The following is a 15,141-nucleotide window of genomic DNA, read 5'->3' as shown; positions in this document are numbered from 1 at the left end:
ATACATAAAGAGAAGCCCATTTTAGTCTAAAACACATTAAGGCTAACTTATGAATACAAGTTGTGAGGCAAGCAATGTTGTATTAATTGAATCTTTTTCTAGTCTTTTTGCTTTCCACCAAGACCAACTCTTTAGAAAAATGCACGGCTTTCTTAATTGTCGGAAACACAAAAAGTATCCTTCACATTCCTTCTCTTGAATGAGAATGGGAAATCAATTCATCTAAATAATAACCCCATTAGCTGCTTAACTCTGCATCGAACATGGGAAAATGTACCTCCGAGAATAAAAGCGTGTTGATTGGATGGATCATTTTCAAGGTTCTATTCTGCTGATGTTCCAAATACTACACTAAAAATAGTGAAAATATCATTTGATTCGACCCTTTGTTCTATCTACTGATATAATATTCGATTACTTATACTATTATGTATTTAATTTGCAGCATCAGTATCATTCCAAAATAGATGACTTAATTGAAGAAACTGTTAAAGAAATCATTTCACTTTTAGTTTCTAAGGTATGTATTTCAATATTTCACTTTACCATGTTACAAATGGTATTATGCATTATTGTTTCTGTAAATGTCTAGAGCACATTTTGCTTCAGAAATTTTCAGCACATTTTGCTTTTGTACAGCTCTAACAAAGGTTAACTTGACAACCCCTTGAAAAGAATCCTGTCATGTCCATAAAAGTTATTTGCTGTTAGATGTAGACTTAATCTGCAGATAAACTTGAAAAGCCGTTACAATGAGAAACTGAATTTATTTCTTCTCTGTAAGCCGTTCACTGTCAGTCGCAGGTGCAGGGAACAGTTACAGTAACTGATCACTTCATATTGAGCACACTCCCCGACACTTTGACAGCCATTTCTCCACACACGCTATGCCGCAGGCCCATGTCTACTGTGATGATTATACCACAGTACCATGTCTCCTATGATGACTGTACTGCAGCCCCATGTTGCCTTTGATGACTATAACGCATGTCTTCTGTAATGACAATACCACAGCACCATGTCTCCTGTGATGACTATAGTGCAGCCCCGTATCTACTCTGATGACTGTACAGCAGCCCCATGTTGCCTGTGATGACTATAACCCATGTCTACTGTAATGACAATACCACAGCACCATGCCTCCTGTGATGACTGTACTGCAGCCCCATATCTACTCTGATGACTGCAACAGCCCCATGTTGGCTGTGATTACTATAACCCATGTCTACTGTAATGACAATACCACAGCACCATGCCTCCTGTGATGACTGTACTGCAGCCCCATATCTACTCTGATGACTGTACAGCAGCCCCATGTTACCTGTGATTACTATAACCCATGTCTACTGTAATGACTATACCACAGCACCATGCCTCCTGTGATGACTGTATTGCAGCCCCATATCTACTCTGATGACTGTGCAACAGCCCCATGTTGCCTGTGATTACTATAACCCATGTCTACTGTAATGACTATACCACAGCACCATGCCTCCTGTGATGACTGTATTGCAGCCCCATATCTACTCTGATGACTGTACAACAGCCCCATGTTGCCTGTGATTACTATAACCCATGTCTACTGTAATGACAATACCACAGCACCATGCCTCCTGTGATGACTGTATTGCAGCCCCATATCTACTCTGATGACTGTACAGCAGCCCCATGTTGCCTGTGATTACTATAACCCATGTCTACTGTAATGACTATACCACAGCACCATGCCTCCTGTGATGACTGTATTGCAGCCCCATATCTACTCTGATGACTGTACAGCAGCCCCATGTTGCCTGTGATTACTATAACCCATGTCTACTGTAATGACTATACCACAGCACCATGCCTCCTGTGATGACTGTATTGCAGCCCCATATCTACTCTGATGACTGTACAGCAGCCCCATGTTACCTGTGATTACTATAACCCATGTCTACTGTAATGACTATACCACAGCACCATGTCTCCTGTGATTGACTATACAGCTTCCTCATCTCACCTGTGATGACTATATCACAGCCCCATGTCTCCTGTAATGAATATACCGCAGCCCCATGTCTCTTTTGATGACTATACTGCAGCCCCATGGCTCTTGTGATGTATATACTACAGCCCAATGTTTCCTGTGATGTCTATATCGCAGTACCATGTCTCCTGTGATGTATATACAACAGCCATGGTGTTTCTTATATGATGTATATACAGCAGTCTCTTGTGATGACTACCATATTTTTTGGACTATAAGACGCAGCGGACCATAAAACACGCCTAGGTTTTAGAGGAGGAAAATGGTGTGCATGGTCGCCTCATCCCCATCCTGATATGCATGGTCCTTCATCCTCATTCTGGTATGCATGGTCCCCTCATCCCCATTCTCGTATGCATGGGGCCCTCATCCCCATCCTGGTATGCATGGGGCCCTCATCCCCATCCTGGTATGCATGGCCCTCTCATCCCCATCCTGGTATGCATTGCCCCTTTATCCCCATAGTGATAGGCATGGCCCTCTCATCTTCATCCTGGTATGCATGGCCCTTTCATCCCTATCCTGTTAGCCATGGTCCCCTCATCCCTATCCTGATATGCATGGTCCCCTCATCCCTATCCTGTTAGCCATGGTCCCCTCATCACTATCCTGATATGCATGGTTCCCTCATCCCTATCCTGGTATGTATGGTCCCCTCGTCCCTGTCCTGGTATGCATAGCAACCTTATCCCTATCCTGGTATACATCAGAAAAACATAAAAAGTAAACCATTCTAAAGGGAATGAATATTCACTGCTCGCGACTCCCATCATTGATTCTGTGTTGGATTACATGAAGAAGCAGACCCATTTGTACAAGAATGCATCCACAGAAGATCTGTGGTTAGTTCTCTAAGATCTTTTCAACAATCTTCTTCCAGAGTTTCTTCAAAAACTCTTTGCAAATTTGATGCTGTTTTTTAAGGCAAATAGTGGTCACAGCAAATATTGATTTGACTTAGACTTCGCCTATGCTCATTCACTTTGCATTTTGGTAATGGATAAAAAAAAAACTATTACGGTAACACTTTTATTTTTGAAAGCAGCTTTTTTTCGCACTGGCTTAAAACATTTGCATAGTACTGTATCTGCAACTTGCCATTTCATAACGTCTTTTCGTATCTTTATACAATTTTTCTCTAGTTCTATAAAATTTGCAAGATATGACTATCCTAACAATTTCTGCAGTGTGCTATATTCATTAACAGTATAGTAAGAAAAATGGTAACAGCAGAATAGGGACTTCGTGAATATTGTATTCAGTGCGAACCGTATATTTTCATTAAATTTAAATCTGCCCCATTTTAAAGGGGTTTCTCTGACTGAAAAGACTGCATGCTGTCGATCACGTGCCGACTAGATTCTCATCTGCCTTTATCAATATTACATTGAGAGAATCGCATTGCACTATAGTCGGCACCTGATCACAACTGTTCAGATCACATGTTTGCAGTCATGTGATCTCCTGCTGCGAGAAGAGGCCATTCATAACAGTATGTATACGCACTGCACACTGTAACAGTTCAGGAGTCTGACCAAGTCCAATTTTTCTTTTCCCTTTCTAAATTTTCATATTAAGAGAAGAGATTCAAAATTTACTGCTAAAATACCATTGTCTCATAAATGCAAATAAAGCCAATAATTTTCGTATTCCTGATTTATATTTAATTATATTAATTATTTGTGTTTATGAAGTTTGTTTCAGTGCTAGAAGGCGTTCTTTCAAAGTTGGCAAGATATGATGAAGGGACATTGTTTTCATCCATCCTTTCTTTCACTGTAAGTATATTTATAACATGGATAGTACGGTATATTACAGTATATTGTATTTTTGTGATTTTTACATGAGCTCCTGTAAGACAAAAAAATCATGTCATATACATGCATTTCCACTACATAGTAAAATACTGGTATACTGTTCAACATAACCATCTCTTGATCTACAACTTGACATTTTGCCTTCGTGATTACAACTTATAATCTAGCTGTACATAATTGTGGGCAGGGCTCTGATTTCTTATTATACTGTCTTATAAAATGTATACTGGGTGCCTATTCCACGGATTCAAGTTCCAGCATAAAAAATATGGCATTTTTCTACATACGCAGTTTTTACCTACTTATCATTGGTTATGTAGTTGTAAACAATATGTATCCTACATATTCATGCAGATCAGTGATGACCTCTTAAAGTGTCTGCGTGCTCATATTCCTTTGGATACAACGTTTCTAAAATAAATATGCTGAATACATTCAACTATTAATATACCGTATATACTCGAGTATAAGCCGACCCGAGTATAAGCCGACCCCCCTAATTTTGCCACAAAAAACTGGGAAAACTTATTGACTCGAGTATAAGCCTAGGGTGGGAAATGCAGCAGCTACCGGGGAATTTCAAAAATAAAAATAGATGCTCCATACCATTCATTATGGCCCCATAGATGCTCCATAGAAAGCTGTGCCACATATAATGCCCTTCACCGTTCATTATGGCCCCATAGATGCTCCACATAAAGCTGTGCCATATATAATACTCCATACTGTTCATTATTGCCCCATAGATGTGCCATAGAAAGCTCTGCCATATAGTGCTCTGCACCGTTCATTATTGCCCCATAGATGTGCCATATAAAGCTGTGCCATATAGTGCGCTGCACCGTTCATCATTGCCCCATAGATGTGCCATATAAAGCTGTGCCATATAGTGCTCTGCACCGTTCATTATTGCCCCATAGCTGCCATATAGTGCTCTGTGCCGTTCATTATTGCCCCATAGCTGTGCCATATAGTGCTCTGCACCGTTCATTATTGCCCCATAGCTGTGCCATATAGTGCTCTGCACCGTTCATTATTGCCCCATAGCTGTGCCATATAGTGCTCTGCGCCGTTCAGTATTGCCTCATAGCTGTGCCATATAGTGCTCTGCACCGTTCATTATTGCCCCATAGCTGCCATATAGTGCTCTGCGCCGTTCAGTATTGCCCCATAGCTGCCATATAGTGCTCTGCGCCGTTCAGTATTGCCCCATAGCTGCCATATAGTGCTCTGCGTCATTCAGTATTGCCCCATAGCTGCCATATAGTGCTCTGCGCCATTCAGTATTGCCCCATAGCTGTACCATATAGTGCTCTGCACCGTTCATACTGCCCCATAGCTGTGCCATATAGTGCTCTGCGCTGTTCATATTTCCCCATAGATGCTCCACATAAATCTCTGCCATTGCTGCTGCTGCTGCTTAAAAAAAAAAAATGCCATACTCACCTCGCTGCTTGCAGCTCCCGGCGTCTCTCTGCTCTGACTGATCAGGCAGAGGGCGGCACGCACACTATATGCGTCATCGCGCCCTCTGACCTGCACAGTCAGAGCGGATAGACGCGAAGACAGAGCGGCGCCCGGCGGGTGGAACGCGGACAGGTGAATATTACATACTTACCTGCTCCCGGCGTCCGGCTCCCTCTGCCTGTCACACTGTCTTCGGTGCTGCAGCTCTTCCTGTCAGCGGTCACCGGCATCGCTGATTAGAGAAATGAATATGCGGCTCCACCCCTATGGGAGGTGGAGCCGCGTATTCATTTCTCTAATGAGCGGTCCCACGTGACCGCTGACAGGAAGAGCTGCAGCACCGAAGACAGTGTGACAGGCAGGGGGAGCGCCAGGATCGCTGGGACTAGGTAAGTATACCTCAGCGCCCTCTCCCCCTCACCCGCCGACCCCACCGCTACTGTGACTCGAGTATAAGCCAAGAGGGGCACTTTCAACCCAAAATTTTGGGCTGAAAATCTCGGCTAATACTCGAGTATATACGGTAATTACTGTGCATAGTTCTTTGTGATTGTTGAAGTCAAACTAACCTAGATAAAGAAGATATTTTGAAAGGTGTTACATAGAGGAAGAATTATGGTCTTAAAGGTCTTGTTCACATAAGTTCAAATTTGTTTTGTTGATGATACTTGTCTAGAGCAGGGGTGGGCAGATAATTTTCCCGATGGCCACATGAGAGACTGTGAATGTTTTGGATGGCTGAACGAATAGGCTGAAATTAATTCTGCTCAATATTAATATCAATATGTTATAATTTTTATATTATTGATGATCATATTAATATTAATTGTATCACTTAATATTGAGCAGAATTAAGTATGCTGACATCCCCTATATATAGCTTGATCCCCAATACAGCCCTTTCTATACATCATATGAGCCCACCACAGCCCCTTATATACTGTAATATCCCCCACACAGCCTCCCTATATACACTATGAGCCCCACACCGCCTCCCTATATACTGCTTGAGCCCCACACAGCCTCCCTATATACTGCATGAGCCCACACAGCCTCTTTATGTACTGCATGAGCCCCACACCACCTCCCCATGTCCAGCATGAGCCCCACACCGCCTCCCCATGTCCAGCATGAGCCCCACAAAGCCTCCCTATATACTGCATGAGTCTTATAACCTCCCCATGTCCAGAATGAGAACACCATAGCCCTTCCATGTCCAGCATGAGAACTCCATAGCCTCCCCATGTCCAGCATGAGGCACCCATAGCCTCCCCATGTCTAGGATGAGGCCCACATAGCCTCCCCATGTCCAGCATGAGACCCCCATGTCCAGCATGAGACCCCTATAGCCTACCTATGCCAAGCCAAACATCCCATACAAATGAAAGGGCACAGTCTCGTTCCCCTGGTGTTCTTTTTCTGTTCCTGTCTCCCTGTCTCAGGTATGCAAACTCTCCGCAATACACAGCTGGTGCGATGAAATGGCATCCACTGTTTCACATGCTGATTGGTGGTGGTGGTGGGAGACAGCGAGCAGTCGGGCATGGTGCGGCCTGTGGGCCTCTGTTTTTACAGCCTATCCACTGTCTTGGTCTGCAGGCCATACTGGGACAGCCAGAGGGCCAGATGTGGCCCGCGGGCCACACTTCGCCTAGGTCTGGTCTGGAGGACTCTCAATGCATGCCTCTAATTGAAGACTGCAAACTATAGCCTCCAACTGTGCCGCAACACATTGCTTATCTCTGCATATTGTCGTACTATTGGTCATCTTTCCCATCCACCTGTCCTCATTCATGTGTCTTCTCTTCTACCTCCTCACCTACACATTTTTTCTGCTGATATCTCCCATATACTGCCACATATAACTGTTTTCCTGACCACCCTAGCTTCTTTTTACAAAATCCAATCAATCGGCTGCAATGACCTCAATGGGGCATAGCACTGAAGTCAGCTGGGGAAACATTAAAGGGACTCAGTACAGAATGACTGTTCAAACCAAGTACAGGTGCTCAGTGCACACAGGTGTGACCAATCATTTATTTACATCTTCCCACCTGCTTGGTTTCCTTCAATCTTCACCCCTCTCTTCTTTGATTACGAGCTCTCACTTCAAGAAGCAACAAAAGGCAGAGATAGATGGAAATCAAGCAGGTGAGAAGGTGCACTTAAATGATTGGCCCAGTCATGAAGCACTGAGCACCTGTAATTGGTTTGAGCAGTCATTCTGCTCTGATAGTCCCTTTAAAGTGAACAGACTCCATCTAGAACGTGACAAGTGTCTCTCAATTAATGGGTTGGAAGAAAAGCCCTGGTGCTGTGTCCTGTAAAACAGTGTGCCCTGATCGCTTAACATAATTTTTTGAAGGCCCAATGGGTGATTGCTCTGTTGGGATAGAAGGCACTTTTGCAACTCTTATCTGAACGGTCATCTGGGAAATGCCAGTGATAACTGTCCATTTTTGTACTGTGACATCACTGGAGGTCTCCAAGGTATTCCTTTAATAGGCTTTTTTGACCTCATATACTTTTTTTTTAACTAGGTGCTATGAGATGGGGTGGCAGCGAGTAGTCTATGAAGCTATTTGATACCTTGTTTGTTTGTCATACTGATGTATACCAGCCAAGGATCAAAAGGACACCATTTGGGCATTTATCTGGACAGTACATATTATTAAACCAGACAGACCTCTGGCAATGGAGAACTATGACTACGTCTATAGTGTGTGTCAGTGTTCTCCTGACCATGAATGTTGGTGCAAAACATGATGTGGAAAAGTCCTAAGTACTTCCAAAGAAGTTACTATAACATTTAAGATCAATAATCTATTAACCTTCCCCCGGTAGGGTCTATTCTTTACTCTCATTTGTGTATTAGATATTTTTTAAAAATGTAGGCGAAGGTTGATGATCTTTACTAATGCATTGATTTACAGGCTATTGCTGTAGTTTCTGAAATGCTTGACCTTTCTTCTGCAGCTTCCAATATTGCTGATGTGATATTGAATAAAAGGAACAGTGAATAACTTTAGATTGAATATACCTTATTATGCTTAGGGAGGAACCAATGAAACAGTAGAATATTAATTAATGTCTAAATTGATCGTTTTCTGTCTAATCTGTCTTTTATTTTTTATAAAGACTCGCTTTCCAATTTGTCTCTTAGTAATAGTATTACAAAGAGTGAATGAAAAAATGAAATTGCTTCAACTGGTATAGTGATTTAATTAGAACTATAGTAAGTAATTAAGTCAGTAAACGCAGTACTGCTCTCAGAACATAAAAAGGTAATTATTTGTATAACTGTTCAGTATCGCATTGCATTTTCAGGTAAAAGCTGCCTCGAAGTATGTGGAAGTACCAGTAAGTGTTAGCATTTTGCATGTCCATTGCGGAGGATCGTTGCCAGGCATGCCGATCATTTTGTCATTAATTGCATGCTTTTTGTGTGTGTGAAACACAACAGGTTTTTTAGATAATATTATGCTTCTCCTTTAACAACATTTTTCTCTTAGAGAAATGCTCATTTGGACTGATAACTCAAAAGTGGTGTTTTTATGGTTCCAGTACATGAATTATAGACAAGTAATATTCAGTCTTAATTAAAACTCCCACCATTTTTGTATACAGCTCCTATGCAAACTTTGTGCCTCTATGGTTACAGAATGCAGCATACTTTAGGTTTGAAAGAAGCAAGGGGCAGTTGTAATGGAATAACAAACCACACGATTACATTATACACATAGTTTGCTTGTCACCCATTTTTGTGAAGTGTAAATCCAGTATTTTATTCCTGCACCATGTTGAAATTGATCATAGAAGGCATAGTTACATAGTTATTAAGGTTGAAGGAAGACTTTAAGTCCATCTAGTTCAACCCATAGCCTAACCTAACTTGCCCTAACATGTTGATCCAGAGGAAGGCAAAAAAAACCCATGTGGCAAAGAGTAAGCTCCACCTTGGGGAAAAAAATTCCTTCCCGACTCCACATACGGCAATCAGACTAGTTCCCTGGATCAACGCCCTATCAAGGAATCTAGTGTATATACCCTGTAACATTATACTTTTCCAGAAAGGTATCCAGTCCCCTCTTAAATTTAAGTAATGAATCACTCATCAAGGCAGATCCACTGTACAAATTGATAAGGGGATGCTAGAGTAAGGTTCCAAACCAGTATGCATATATAGAAAGAACTCAAAGGAAGTTCAGCGAGATCATTTATTTATAGGTAAGGCATTGCATAAGAATTTCATTCTAATGTGTAAGTGATTATCACTTTGAATATGCCTGCTGCCGCTAATAACAGGTAGTGCAGACGCGGCAGATGGGAGTATTCATCAGCCGGCACCTGCGTTCTAAATAAATAATTTAAAAAAACGACTTGGGTTCCCCTGTATTTTTGATAACCAGCCAGGCAAAACTGAAAGCTGCAGGTTATCAAGAATAGAGGGGTCCCCACGCCATTATTTTAAATTATTTAAATAAATCATTTAAAAAACAGTGTAGGATCTTCCCCATTTTTGACAACCAGTCAAGCTAAAGTAGACAACTGGAGGCTGGTATTCTCAGGCTGGTTAGGGGCCATGGATATTGCTCCCCCTTCCTCCAGATAGCCTGCAGCCTCCTAGAAAAGGTATTATTAGATGCACCAATTCTGGTGCTTTGCCTGGCTCTTCCCACTTGCCCCATGGTGGTGGCAAATGGGATTTATATTTGTGGGCTTAGATTGTAAAAGTGACTTCTAGTTGACACACACAAGTTGGAAAAGCCGTCACATTTCCCAGAGGACCAGAGCAGCGCAGGAAACTGGAGAAGATGACCATCAATACAGTCATGGCCAAAAGTATTAACACCCCTGCAATTCTGTCAGATAATACTCAGTTTCTTCCTGAAAATGATTGCAATCACAAATTCTTTGGTAATATTATCTTCATTTAATTTGTCTTAACCCCTTACTGACCTCGGACAGGATAGTACGTCCGAGGTCAGCTCCCCTGTTTTGATGCAGGGCTCCGCGGTGAGCCCGCATCAAAGCCGGGACATGTCAGCTGTTTTGAACAGCTGATATGTGCCCGCAATAGCGGCGGGTGAAATCGCGATTCACCTGCCGCTATTAACTAGTTAAATGCCGCTGTCAAACGCAGACAGCGGCATTTAACTACCGCATCCGGCCGGGCGGCCGGATATGAGCGCATCGCCGACCCCCGTCACATGATCGGGTGTCGGCGATGCTTCTCCATTGTAACCATAGAGGTCCTTGAGACCTCTATGGTTACTGATCGCCGGTGGCTGTGAGCGCCACCCTGTGGTCGCGCGCTCACAGCACACCTGATTTTCTGCTACATAGCAGCGAACATAAGATCGCTGCTATGTAGCAGAGGCGATCGGGTTGTGCCTGCTTCTAGCCTCCCATGGAGGCTATTGAAGCATGGCAAAAGTTAAAAAAGAAAAGTTTAAAAAAATGTGAAAAAAATAAAAACAATATAAAAGTTTAAATCACCCCCCTTTCGCCCCAATCAAAATAAATCAATAAAAAAAAATCAAACCTACACATATTTGGTATCGCCGCGTTCAGAATCGCCCGATCTATCAATAAAAAAAAGCATTAACCTGATCGCTAAACGGCATAACGAGAAAAAAAAATCAAAACGCCAGAATTACGTTTTTTTGGTCGCCGTGACATTGCATTAAAATGCAATAACGGGCGATCAAATGAACGTATCTGCACCGAATTGGAATCATTAAAAACGCCAGCTCGGCACACAAAAAATAAGCCCTCAACCGACCCCTGATCATGGAAAATGGCACAATTATTTATTTTTTTATTTTTTTTTAGCAAAGTTTGGAATTTTTTTTCACCACTTAGGTAAAAAATAACCTAGACATGTTAGGTGTCTATGAACTCGTAGTGACCTGGAGAATCATAATGGCAGGTCAGTTTTAGCATTTAGTGAACTTAGCAAAAAAGCCAAACAAAAAACAAGTGTGGGACTGCACTTTTTTTGCAATTTCACTGCACTTGGAATTTTTTTCCCGTTTTCTAGTACTCGACATGGTAAAACCAATGATGTCGTTCAAAAGTACAACTCGTCCCGCAAAAAATAAGCCCTCACATAGCCACATTGACGGAAAAATAAAAAAGTTACGGCTCTGGGAAGGAGGGGAGCGAAAAACGAACACGGAAAAATGGAAAATCCCAAGGTCATGAAGGGGTTAAATGACAAAACACAAAAGAGAATGAAGCAAAAAGCAAAACATTGATCATTACACACAAAACTCCAAAAATGGGCCAGACAAAAGTATTGGCACCCTCAGCCTAATACTTGGTTGCACAACCTTTAGCCAAAATAACTGCGACCAACCGCTTCCGGTAACCATCAATGAGTTTCTTACAATGCTCTGCTGTAATTTTAGACCATTCTTCTTTGGCAAACTGCTCCAGGTCCCTGATATTTGAAGGGTGCCTTCTCCAAACTGCCATTTTTAGATCTCTCCACAGGTGTTTTATGGGATTCAGGTCTGGACTCATTGCTGGCCACCTTAAAAGTCTCCAGTGCTTTCTCTCAAACCATTTTCTAGTGCTTTTTGAAGTGTGTTTGGGTCATTGTCCTGCTGGAAGACCCATGACCTCTGAGGGAGACCCAGCTTTCTCACACTGGGCCCTACATTATGCTGCGATATTTGTTGGTAGTCTTCAGACTTCATAATGCCATGCACACGGTCAAGCAGTCCAGTGCCAGAGGCAGCAAAGCAACCCCAAAACATCAAGGAACCTCCGCCATGTTTGACTGTAGGGACCGTGTTCTTTTCTTTGAATGCCTCTTTTTTTCTCCTGTAAACTCTATGTTGATGCCTTTGCCCAAAAAGCTCTACTTTTGTCTCATCTGACCAGAGAACATTCTTCCAAAACGTTTTAGGCTTTTTCAGGTAAGTTTTGGCAAACTCCAGCCTGGCTTTTTTATGTCTCGGGGTAAGAAGTGGGGTCTTCCTGGGTCTCCTACCATACAGTCCCTTTTCATTCAGACGCCGACGGATAGTACGGGTTGACACTGTTGTACCCTCGGACTGCAGGGCAGCTTGCACTTGTTTGGATGTTAGTCGAGGTTCTTTATCCAACATCCGCACAATCTTGCGCTGAAATCTCTTGTCAATTTTACTTTTCCATTACCATCTAGGGAGGTTAGCCACAGTGCCATGGGCTTTAAAGTTCTTGATGACACTGCGCACGGTAGACACAGGAACATTCAGTTCTTTGGAGATGGACTTGTAGCCTTGAGATTGCTCATGCTTCCTCACAATTTGGTTTCCCAAGTCCTCAGACAGTTCTTTGGTCTTCTTTCTTTTCTCCATGCTCAATGTGGTACACACAAGGACACAGGACAGAGGTTGAGTCAACTTTAATCCATGTCAACTGGCTGCAAGTGTGATTTAGTTATTGCCAACACCTGTTAGGTGCCACAGGTAAGTTACAGGTGCTGATAATTACACAAATTAGAGAAGCATCACATGATTTTTCGAATGGTGCTAATACTTTTGTCCACCCCCTTTTTTATGTTTGGTGTGGAATTATATCCAATTTGGCTTTAGGACAATTCTTTTTGTGTTGTGATAATAATACCAAAAAATTTCTGTGATCATAATTCCACTGACAAGCACTCAGAAAAATACATAAGACTTGCAAATTCCCTGTCAGACAGTTATAGAGATTTGACTTGTGGATTCTCAGTTATCCTCTTCACGACCGTGGGATTTTCCATTTTGGCATGTTTTGTTTTTTTGCTCCCCTTGTTCCCAGAGCCATAACTTTTTTTTTTTTTTAGTCATTATCGCCAGTGTGAAGGTTTGTTTTTTGTGGGACAAGTTGCAGTTTTGAAAGACACCATTAATTTTACCATATAGTGTACTGGAAAACGGGGAAAAAAATCCAAATGCAGTGAAATTGTAAAAAAAAAAAAAGTGCAGTTCCACAAGTTTTGGTTCATTCTTTTTTTTACCATATTCACTAAATGCTAAAACTGACCTGGCAATATGATTCTGCAGGTCAATATGAATTTGCAGATACCAAACATGTATAGGTTATTTTTTATTTAAGTCATAGAGGGGGGCGGCAGGAAAGGACAGCCATTTCACCCAAGTTGCAGCATGGATTGTTACTCATGAGTAAGCCTCCAAGGAGCTGAAACACGTAGGTCTCAGTTAAATTAGAACTGCCATTCCCTTTTAAGTCATTTTTCTACAATAAACTTGGATTTTATCATATACACCTGCTGCCGCTCTGGATTTTCGTTCCTTTTTTTTTTTTTAAGTGGTGAAATAAAATTCCAAAATTTGTATTTGATTTTTTTTTTCGTTACACCGTTTTCCTATTGGATTAATTGTTTTTTATATTTTGATAGATCGGTCGTTTCCAAATGCAATGACACCAAACGTGTATTTTTTTATTGTTTTATTTTGAATGGGGAAAAGGGGGGTGATTTGAATTTTTTATATTTGTTTAATATTATTTAATATCGGGCTGGTCGTCCATTGGAAATCTGCAATGACAGCCATGGGGGTTTTCTGCAGACCCCTGGCTGTCATGCCAATCAGTGACGGCCCTGAGATCATGTGACTCACTTCCAGTAAGCGCAAGTTAATTGCCTTGTCAGAGATTGACAGTGGCATTTAACATGTTAACAGCCGCAAGTTGATCGCGATTCCACCTGCGGCTGTTGGGGGCACATGTCAGTGGATCAAATCAGCTGTCATGCGCCTGAAAAGATGCGGGCTCAGCGCTGGAGCCCACTTCAAAGGAAGGGAGGTGACCTATGATGTACCTATACGTCATGGGCTGTAAAGGGAACCTGTCATCTGTTTTTCCATGTACAAACCAATATTGATACCTTCCTCTCAGTCTATTGGTTTCCTCCCACGCTCCAAAGATATACTCATTAGGAATTCAGATTGTGAGCCCCAATGGGGACAGTGAAAATGATGTCTGTAAAATGCAGTGGAATTAATGGCGCTATCTAAGTGAATAAAATAAAAATAAATAAAATTAGTACATGCATTTAAGTTAAAAAAAAAAAAAAAAAAAAATGTTTCCCAAATGTGGGCAACCCTTTTTCAAGGATCTCCTCTTCTCCTTTTTATTTTAGTCTGAAGGATCACGTCATCACTCTAACGCTGATAGCCCCAGTCATGGTAGAAAAAAATGAAATATAAAGAAAAATAAATGAAAATAAAAAAATAGAATGTTCTCTATTGTTTTCTTGTTAATACAGTTGAATGCTATTGTACTCGGGCACACAAGAACTATTTTATTGAAATAGGAGGCCATAATTGTTAGGGTTTATTAAAATATTGACCTCACGCAAAGAAGTTCAATGGTAGCAAGAGAAGCTAAGAGCAGTAATTATTTGGAAATATCTTTACGGAAGCGTTCAATTCTGTGTAGCGGTGATCATTTTGTTAGAGTCAATGGCTCGCTTAGGGAATAGTGAAAGCCTCTGCACGGTCCCTTAGAGCCAAGTGGCAGCATTGTTTTTCTCAGTGCACTTTTCCAGTTGGGAGAAGCTGCACTGTAGCCTAGTAACTCTCACACACCACAACCCAAATATTTTTGTCTTATTGATGTAAACAGTAATCATGAAGGTGATGTGCTTCATTGTGCCAGTTGATTTTGTGTGTTTGTATCAAGAACAAAATGCTGGGGGCTGTTGAGCTGTCGACACTTTGTTTTATGTCCAGTCGAATGATACATAATTACGCCCCCTAAAAATCTGTTTTATTTCTGCTGTTTCTTATGGTATTTAACATATTGGATAAAATATAACCTTTATTATATATACTG

General features: G+C 41.6%; 1 protein-coding gene across 7 annotated transcripts in view; it reads left to right on the top strand.

Moving 5' to 3' along the window:
- CADPS2 (calcium dependent secretion activator 2) overlaps positions 1-15,141 on the top strand; it is an 854,105-nt gene that overhangs the window by 712,333 nt on the left and 126,631 nt on the right. For 5 of the 7 annotated variants that reach the window (XM_069764895.1, XM_069764893.1, XM_069764892.1 and 2 more), the window contains 3 exons: positions 446-520; positions 3,721-3,804; positions 8,638-8,670. In XM_069764895.1, coding sequence (XP_069620996.1) covers positions 446-520; positions 3,721-3,804; positions 8,638-8,670 — 192 coding nt within the window. The remainder of the gene's footprint in view (positions 1-445; positions 521-3,720; positions 3,805-8,637; positions 8,671-15,141) is intronic. The other 2 variants (XM_069764891.1, XM_069764890.1) reach the window with 1 other exon arrangement.

This window comes from Ranitomeya imitator, chromosome 4 (assembly GCF_032444005.1).
Source record: "Ranitomeya imitator isolate aRanImi1 chromosome 4, aRanImi1.pri, whole genome shotgun sequence".
Classification (NCBI taxonomy): domain Eukaryota; kingdom Metazoa; phylum Chordata; class Amphibia; order Anura; family Dendrobatidae; genus Ranitomeya; species Ranitomeya imitator.
Note: the sequence above shows the minus strand (reverse complement) of the source record. Positions and strands in the feature narration are given on the sequence as shown.